The sequence below is a fragment of the Carassius gibelio genome, chromosome B6, assembly GCF_023724105.1.
Source record: "Carassius gibelio isolate Cgi1373 ecotype wild population from Czech Republic chromosome B6, carGib1.2-hapl.c, whole genome shotgun sequence".
Lineage (NCBI taxonomy): Eukaryota > Metazoa > Chordata > Actinopteri > Cypriniformes > Cyprinidae > Carassius > Carassius gibelio.
In genome coordinates, this window is record NC_068401.1 from 3,923,791 (window position 1) to 3,933,091 (window position 9,301).

The following is a 9,301-nucleotide window of genomic DNA, read 5'->3' on the forward strand; positions in this document are numbered from 1 at the left end:
CAGTAAATGCTATGTATTCAGTATAAGAATGACAGCAAAAAAAAAAGCTCCATCAAGACAGATGATGTCCATGACCAATTTCAAATCGTTTCCTCAGTTTAAAAACAAAAATTGAGTTATTTGAACTGTAAATATGCCTTACATTGAATATACCTTTTGCTAAAAAGTTATTTTAATCACAATAGCCAACTTCATGGTTTGTTTGTCTGAAATAATCAACATCACGCCACAGTTGACTGAACTTAAAGAATAGTTCACTCAAAAATAACCCCTCAGGCCATCCAAAATGCAGATGAGTTTGTTTCTTTATCAGAACTCGAGAACTGTAGCATTCCATCACTTGCTTACAAAAAGATCCTCTGAAGTGAATGGGTGCCGTCAGAATGAGAGTCCAAACAGCTGATTAAAAAACATCACAATAATCAACAAGTAATTCACAGCATTACCATCCATCAGTTAACATCTTGTGAAGCGAAAAGCTGCATCTTGGTAATAAATCCATCAAGACAAATTTAACCTCAAATCATTACTTCTGGTTAGAATCTTCCATTCACAATACTGCTTTCTACAGTTAAAACAGCATCTCGTCTGAATCGGGACAGATCAAGTGAGTTCTAAACCAATGTCAGTGAGTTTTGAAGGACCTATTTTAGACTCATATTGTGACCAGAAGCAATGGTTCAAAACACCTTGATGGATTTGTTACAAACACGCAGCTTTTTGCACAAGACTGATGGGATGTAGTGGTGGTGTGGATGGACTCTCATTCTAACAGCACCCATTCACTGCAGCGGATAAATTGCTGAGCAAGTGATGCAAATGCTTAATTTCTCCGAATCTGTTCTGATGAAGACATGACTTCCTGAGGCTGAGTACATTTTCTGCAAATTTGATTAGAACTATTCCTTTAACTTGCACGGGACCTGGAACATGTACACGCTATTTAATTCTTTACAGAAGACTGAGAAGATCTAGAGAACATGCTCAGTTTAATGTACACCACTACGAAAAACAATACTGCGCAATTTGGAACTGATAAAACTTTTATTTCACTTTAAATTGTCTTTTACACTTTCCTGATTATAACATGTAAGGTGAAACTAGAACGGTTTTAAAAGACATACACAAATCTAGTATTACGTCAATAACCAGGTTGTATTTTTTTTGTCATTTTGTAAATGTTTTTTTTTTTTCTTAAGCTAGTCTAAATTTTCACAACCACGTGCGCGCTAAGCAATGAAACCGTCACAGAAGCTAACTTTAGGCAGAATACTGGTCAGTATAAACAAAGCAATTGGAGATACCAGATATACAGACAGGCTCGGCTCCACATTCACTACTGTATTTTTTTGTAATCAAGCGTAGAATAACTGCCATTTGTTCAGCTAAGGGGAGAGAAAGAGACAGATTTCGTCTTCAGTGCATGAACATTGTCTTCAGCTCGAGACGGATGAGTTCTACACCTAAGTGGAATGTTATGGTGATGTGACAAGGTATTGTGACACTGAGTGAGCGGCTTCCCCTCGAAAAATGCTTCAGGTCCTTCAACTATTTGCCAAATTCGATCTCAGCATGTGTTTCACAGACTTTGGGCCAGGACTACAAAGCCTCCACTGAAGAAACTCCTCTATTAGCAGGAATGAGGAGTAGAGAAGCTCAAAGTCAGACTTAGGCCCTGAAACAGCTTCTGGTTTACATGAAGAGGGAAATATCAAGCATCGACTTGTGTTTGTAAGAGGGTGGAATAACTAAAAAAAGTTTTTGCAAGCATTTAGTTTCAAGACAAATTTGTATTTACCTCTAAAATGTTTACAATTGTACATCTTTATTAAACGGAAATGTGGGCAATATTACGAGGGGGAAAAAAGCGGATACAGAACCAGGAAAATTGTTTACTGATGTCAAACAGCACCTTTATGCCGACTGCCTCATTGACAGCACATTAGGAAACTCTCCAGTTTGTTCACAATACGGTCTGTTATCGTGAAAGGTCACATACTGATGGAATGTCTTTTACTTCAAACTGAATATAGACATGGAATGGCAAACCTCGGGTCCTTTTTTTCGTCGTATGCAAAAATCATACACACGACAGCAATAATAGTAATGCATGTTTGTCAGTGTCACAATACAGCCTGTTTTCATCCCTTCTGTATGAGATCACAACAGAATTGTACTGCTACTCATAACGAAACCGTTCTGATTTCCAATAAACACAGGTTATCCAGGAGGAAAAAGTAAACGTCACAGTGTTTGTTAAATTAATGGACAGTTTAATAACCTTCTGAATAAAACCAGCAATTGCCAGTACACTATTGGAGAGAAAAGACAGATGAGGGAAAATTGGGTGGGGAGGGACACTATAATGCATTATATCCCACTAGACCAGAGAACATTTACCTTTTAAAAATGTTAGGAGGGATTTGGGGAAGGGAAAAAAGATGGAAATCGTTTCCACTTTTCAACCATTTTCCCTCATCTGGGGGAAAATACACAAACAGACATGTTCGAGACAGCCTTAGAAAAACCAAACTTCACCCTGCCGCTCGTGGCTTCAGGGGTACAAACTTGTAGGTTAGGTACAATTCATGCTGCTCGTCATACAGAAAGGTGGATTAAAGGTGAGGTGGACTGGATGGAGCAGGGAATTATGGGCTGTATATGTGTAAGATAAAGAGTGTAGGTGGATTTAACAGTGAAGTGCAACGCCTTTAGTTCTCGCCCTCTCCAGCATCCGCCTCATCACCCTGGTTTTCTGATGTCCACAGCTGCAGAACGAAAGAAAAAAGTTAAAATGATGCAATAAGGCTCCAAATGTAACTTTTTACCAAAAAGATCAATGGCGTAATACTTAATATTTTTTAATCTGCAAAATTTTAAACTATTTATACAGGTGGTTGTTTAAGGCCGTTTTACACATGTGAAAAAGCGAGGCAAATCGCAGACGAATGTGGCTTTCACACCGAGTGCGAAAGGATTGTTTGCCTTCTGCTAATTCACGTCTGCACGCTAGGTGGCGCCAGCAGCAATGCATTTTTTCTTAATGTAGCATATGTATCTTGTATGGTTTACGTCGTCCGCTGCTCAATATACAGCATTAAATTAAGAAAAAATAACTTTTGGTTATACTTCAAAAACGCAAACTATCCATAATCTTTACAGGAATACATCTGAAAATATAATTAAAAGATACAATTAATATCAAGCTACATTCAAAATACATGTAATTAAAGTTTTTGCTCAAAACCCACTTTAAAAGCATCATCGTGTGCTTGCAACAATTTACGATTGTGATCTAAAATGGATTTTGATTCTATAATAGGCAGACATGCACTCTTTGTATGTTTAATAATGGATTGAATGCTATCTGCTTGTCATGTGTCAAACATCCTTTACTGTTTAAAAAAAAGTCCATTTACTTTCATATTTCATGTGTAGAATTTTTTTTATCTTTTCAACCCGCTACGGACACCTAGGCAATTGAATTACCATTGACTAGTATATTTTTAGTTTACTTGCCAGACTGAAAACTATACCAAGGAAGATATTCATTTTTATGCAGTTTAGGCGATTTAAAACTTTTTACTGCGATTTAAATTGTACTTTGTGAAAGGACACATTAAGACTTTTTAAGACCTGCAGTAACCCTGCTAAGAAATTAATTTCAATTCTTGAGCTGAAATTTAAGCTAATAATAACTTGTATGTGAAAAAATTAACACTGTATTAAATGTAAAAAATGCTGAATTTGTTACATTTATTTTGGTAGAATATTGTACACGTTTTGCCACACTGATTTCTAGAAAAAAAAAAAAAAAAAAACTTACAAGATGAATCATCCTTCACAAAAATTGTTGTCAGAACTTGCTTAAGACAAAAAATACATCTAAATGTTTTTTATTTTAATCGCTCACACCACTTAAGATTAGCATGGCTCAGGTAATCATTTTTTACTTAATCTATGAGGATTTATCTATATTAATTCTGTATCGTCCATTTTAATGAAGTATTACATTTTTGGCTACACCTAGAAAAGCTAAAGATGGCACTTACAGTGAGGTTGTCCCTTAGTAACTGCATGATCAGGGTGCTGTCTTTGTAGGAGTCCTCGTTCAAGGTATCCAGCTCAGCAATTGCCTCATCAAAAGCCTAGGGTGAAAGTAAACATGAGGGTCAGTTCTTTTGTCTTGATGACACTGGAAATGCTCATTCTAGTATTCAGTGTAAACTCATTTCGTTTCACATTCCAAATCGCTTTTTGATGATGTACACTGAATGTTGCAAAAATATGATGGGATGAAAGCGTAAAGAGTAAATTGTGTGTACCCAAAACAGAAAAAGTCAAAACAAGCTGTAGATGAACAGATAATTGCCTAACCGTTTTTGCCAAAGCGCAGGCCTGCTCTGGGGTGTTGAGGATTTCATAGTAAAACACAGAGAAGTTCAGTGCTAGTCCCAGCCTGATGGGGTGTGTTGGCTGCATTTCCTTTTTGCTGATCTCAAATGCATCCTGGTAAGCCTTCTGAGAGTTGTCCACTGTGGCTACAATTTGAGAGGAAACAAAATCAAATTCATGACGGTCACACATTACAGCCTTTATGTTCTCATGCTTTGGCTAGCATCTAATTATTCTCTCTTAGGACTGGACATTAAACTTCAGCAATTATCAGTTCCAATCATTTTCTATGAATCCATCTTCACCTTAATGAATAGATTTAACAGATAAATTAATATTTAGGCAATATCCTTCTTGCTTAATAGAGAAAATGAGCTCACTCCTCTTTGCTTCCCCGGATGCCACTTCGGACAGGTATCTGTAGTAGTCTCCTTTCATTTTCAGGTAGAAGACTTTACTCTCTGCCTGGCTAGCATTGGGAATGAGGTACTTCTCCAGGAGACCCTGAGAGAACAGAGGAAAGACTGGCATTAAGCTATGAAAATGTATATTACATGAATTAATTAAAAGCACTGAACATCAGAAAGAGAAAAGGCTATTTCCTAAATGAAAAGGGTACATTTTTGGATCCAAATGTTACAAATAAAATGTATTCCTTTTGCTCCTTGTGAAACATTAAATGGTTGTTTGCAATGCTATGCATCATTTCATATATGTAATTTTAAACAATGATTTCGACAAAATAAACAACAGTATTCTAATAACCATAAATGTATATGTTGCACATTTTTGGAATTTGAACTTCTGGAATTTAGAATTTTGGCTAAAATGTGATCTTTTCATGTGATACTTTAACGCTATAATGCCTTAAAATGCAGCAGATTTTGTAAGAGCATCTAATATTGCATACTAGACATCAGAATAATATTCCTATATTTTTAATTTAGCTGTAATTCTAAACTTAAAATGAACAACAAATTAAATCAGGTGGAACTTCTAGAACTGTCAAATGTTTTCTTCACACGTCTCGTCTCTCACCAGCACGTCGTTGCAGATTTCCTGAAGCTCAGCCTCTATCTTCTCACGGTATTCACGCGCCATCTGCTGTTTCTTCTCGTTGCCCTCCGTTTTCTGCTCGATGCTGGAGATCACGCGCCAGGACGAGCGGCGGGCGCCCACCACGTTCTTGTAAGCCACGGAGAGCAGGTTGCGCTCTTCGTTGGAAAGCTCGACTCCGCCCTCCGTGACGGCCTTCATGGAAGCAGCCATGTCATCATAGCGCTCGGCCTGCTCAGCAAGCTTTGCCTTCTGCACTAGGTCACTCTTGTCCATGATGCAACTACAAAAGGAGGAGACAAAGGTTGGCGAGTTAATTTCTCCATTTACTATAGTCCGTTCGCATATAATGAAATAAAGTCATGTTTAGAGTCTCTTACTGAGCTTGGATGACCTCCTTTTGTTGTAAAGAGGTCAACTTTCAAGTTGGTGCTTATTTTGACCTGCACCAGATACTATTATTAAATTTGGGACTTAAATCTAAGGAAGATTTAAGTCATACTGAAGGCTGGCCATGAATGATTACATAAGAGGACCAATCCAAAGACACAGCTATGAAGCAGCAGTCATTCAGTGACTGTCTCAAAGACTTTCTCAATGGATTCATCAGTGAATCATCATATCATAAAGTCAAACACATCAGTAAAGTCCCATTTGAGGTTGTAACACTTACTGATGTTATGACAATACAAGAGGACTACCTGAAAGCAGTCTAGTTAAAACAGAGCTTCCATAAGACTGATTAATTGACTAGTTGGCTTTGAGTTTTGCACACTAAAACAGGCATTCACACTTGAATTTAAGCAAGGAAAAGTACTTGTTTTTTTCTTTCTTGCTGATCATCCATCTATTTGCTGCAACAAAAATTAACCAAACTTAAACTTTGGTATAATGTGGTTAAATATATGTTGTGGTATAAGAAAGCACATCACATATCTTAAAAAAAGAGATGTATTTTTTTGTTTTAAAAATAATAATTTTGCCATTTAATGGTTTTTAAAATATTACCATGCATTTCTGCTTAATAAACCAGGTTTATGTATAGATGATGATATAAGTAGTGCTTGCTCTTAAGAACAGTTGTTTTTTTGTCCAATAAGAAATATGTGCTTCAATTTCTGAGAAATACAAAAACACTGTAAATAGGGAAATAGTTTTATTTTGCCATGTTTTTTATTTACTAAAATTACCATGCATTTTATGCATAATGAACCAGGTTTACACATAGTTAATGGTATAATCAGTGGTTAACCTAAAGGACTAGTTTAGATCAATAACAAATATGGCATAAAACTTTTTTTTTTTTACTTTGTTTTACATTAAGTGTCTAACAATTGTCTCTTTGCACCAAATAACTCAAAATCAGTTTGTATTTTAAGCTCATACTGCACTGACACTGGATTTCTGAAATATATAACCCAATTAAAAAAGCAGGTCAAAACCATTAATTCTAAAACACACAACTGCTTATCCACCCCTGCGTATTACAACCGGTCAAAGTCTATATCAGACCTACTAGATCACTTATTCTAAATCACATAAACCCAGGTCTCTGGCTGCTGCTGCTTAATATTCCATTTATAAAATTGTCCCTTATACCTTTGTGCAAGGTCACGGATTCCGACATGGAATCGGGATTTTAGCAGGCCACAGTGGGAATTTCAACCCTGTCAGCTATCGATACGTGTGTAAGTGCCAACGCCCAGGGCGTCGATGTCTCCGCCTGAACCCGAACCACAGGTAACGGTGTCAGGCGAGCAGCCACAGCCCTTCCAGGTCCTGAAGAACACCAGACACGTCAGAGCTTGATAATTGTTTGCTTAACGAGACCGATGCGGGCTGGAGTACTAAGTAAAACGCATAGTTTGAACGGTTAGTAGATGACATAATCTGGTGTCAAACTGGATTTATTTACATAGGCCCTCACTACGCGTCCTGACCACAAGTCCGCCATCCTTTGAAGCGACTGTTTCGCGATTGAAACTATCCCAACCCACTAAGTTACATTAAATCAATAAATTAAGCCGAACGCATTTAGAAAAACTACAACTATATACCCAAGTCGTTCAAAGCGCCTAATCAAAGCGCTAATACTGCACTGCAGCATATTCGAGGCTCGAGCTAGCAGCGTTAGCCACCAATACAACGCCCTCTCACTCACATTCCCGTGTGGAGTTTAATCGGACGGCACCGACTATTCGCGCCAAAGTAAATTTAACCGTTACTAACTGCAATTTGTAAGCGCTTGCTTACACTTCTGGTGTATAACTGGTTAGCCGGTTAGCTTTAACGACGTCCGGGCGTTGAATAGGCGCGGGAGGCGCTGGACATCGCTCCCGTTCCGATGAGGGCTGATCGGCGGCGATGCTACTTTGATTGCGCTGTTACATAAAGAAAGAACGGGAACGGAGCGCTTCTAATATAAATAGGACGTGATCGGAAATAAATCGGCAATAATCGTTATTCATCGGCCGCTTCGGCCTAAGTCCTTGTACCCAGCCCCAAACCACAATAGACGCCTTCCGCCATTGACAGTGATGAGGGGGCTTACATGTGCAACAATACAGCAAAATATATCTCTAACATTCATAATATCAAACGAGCGGCCTTAACGGGCAACGTAACTCACATTTAAATCTATTTCGAGTCCTGGTTTGTGTCTGTTAAAGATGGGAGTATCAAGCTGTCCTCCGTTTCGCTGCTCGGGGTATTCAGGGCAGTACCACTTCCGCTTGCGCTGAGACTTCCGCTTCCTCTAAACGCCCCTCCCCCCACCCCCGCCGGTATCCATGGTAACCGCTGTCCGGGGTTTCCTACACCGTTTTACACGGTCCCCACGTCACAAGCACCATGGTAACCAAAGTCGTGCGTGACGTGGTTAGTCACCATAGCAACCGTTGCCAGGAGGCGCTCGAACAGTTTGCCGAATTCGAAATGGAAGCTTGTGAGATTCATAAAAAGGACAATCGCGCGCATGATTCATCTTTCCGCCGATGCAGCCGCATTCTGTAGCTCGCGTATTATTTGTAATGGTCAGCTGTAACACTCGTTTCCATCTTTTTTTTTTTTTATATCTTTAATAATAAGTGTATTTTTTTATTTGTGTCTTAGCTATCACTTTTTCACACACAGAAATACAGCTAAAAGTGATTCACATGTCAGAAAGAGAAGTTACACAAAAAACATCAAGAAAGTAATTGCATAAAATTAGATAAAACAGATAAGAAAACAAGTTGAATCAATATTTAAAATTAAAAAGAGGTGAAAATTGTGTCAAAATAAATAATTATAATAGAAATAAATAAATACATTTGTGCAACAGCGGAGAATGTTAAATATCTAGGATATGGCTTATTTTATGTAATAACTTTTTTCTGTTTACTATATTAATAGTAAAAAATTAAATGCTTTGCATATGCAAACACTTATGTACCTTTATACATCATCAAATTCTCTTGAATTATTTAAGTAAGATTTAGCCTTTTCCCTTTGGTGATATACAGTGACTATGAAGATATGTAATTTCATTCCATTTAAAAAAAAGAGGGGGTTTATAAAATCTAATAATACATTTGTGACCCTCTTTGACATGGCCTTACTCAGTCACGATTATAGATATCAAGGTTGCATTTTCACAAAATGTTCTTTACCTTACGATTTTATGCAGAAAACATTAAATCACAAAAAAGAAAAAGAAAAAAAATACTTGGGTCATATTTGATAATGTTACAAAGAGTAGGCCTATCTTGTGCTTTGATGGAAAAGGTGACATAATCTGCATCATAGTGCAGTGCATAGAAATTTTACAAATTTATTCTTTTTTAGATACACTCATTCAACATCAACAGAA

General features: G+C 37.6%; 1 protein-coding gene across 1 annotated transcript; it reads right to left on the reverse strand.

Moving 5' to 3' along the window:
* Nucleotides 1-1,025: 1,025 nt before the first annotated feature.
* ywhaba (tyrosine 3-monooxygenase/tryptophan 5-monooxygenase activation protein, beta polypeptide a) lies at nt 1,026-8,245 on the reverse strand. Its single transcript, XM_052558665.1, has 6 exons — nt 8,081-8,245; nt 5,434-5,734; nt 4,776-4,899; nt 4,378-4,541; nt 4,053-4,148; nt 1,026-2,768 (listed from the first exon to the last, which is right to left on the reverse strand). Exons 2-6 carry the CDS (start codon nt 5,725-5,727, stop codon nt 2,712-2,714), a joined length of 735 nt encoding a protein of 244 aa, XP_052414625.1. The 5' UTR covers nt 5,728-5,734; nt 8,081-8,245; the 3' UTR covers nt 1,026-2,711.
* Nucleotides 8,246-9,301: the final 1,056 nt, after the last annotated feature.

What these genes read in the sequence shown, in the direction of transcription:
- ywhaba (XM_052558665.1), bottom strand. Translation starts at nt 5,727, where the DNA reads ATGGACAAGAGTGACCTAGTGCAGAAGGCAAAGCTTGCTGAGCAGGCC. An exon ending in AAATCTGCAACGACGTGCTG is followed by an intron (nt 4,900 to 5,433) that starts GTGAGAGACGAG and finishes CTGTTCTCTCAG; the next exon opens with GGTCTCCTGGAGAAGTACCT. An exon ending in CCTGCGCTTTGGCAAAAACG is followed by an intron (nt 4,149 to 4,377) that starts GTTAGGCAATTA and finishes CTTTCACCCTAG; the next exon opens with GCTTTTGATGAGGCAATTGC.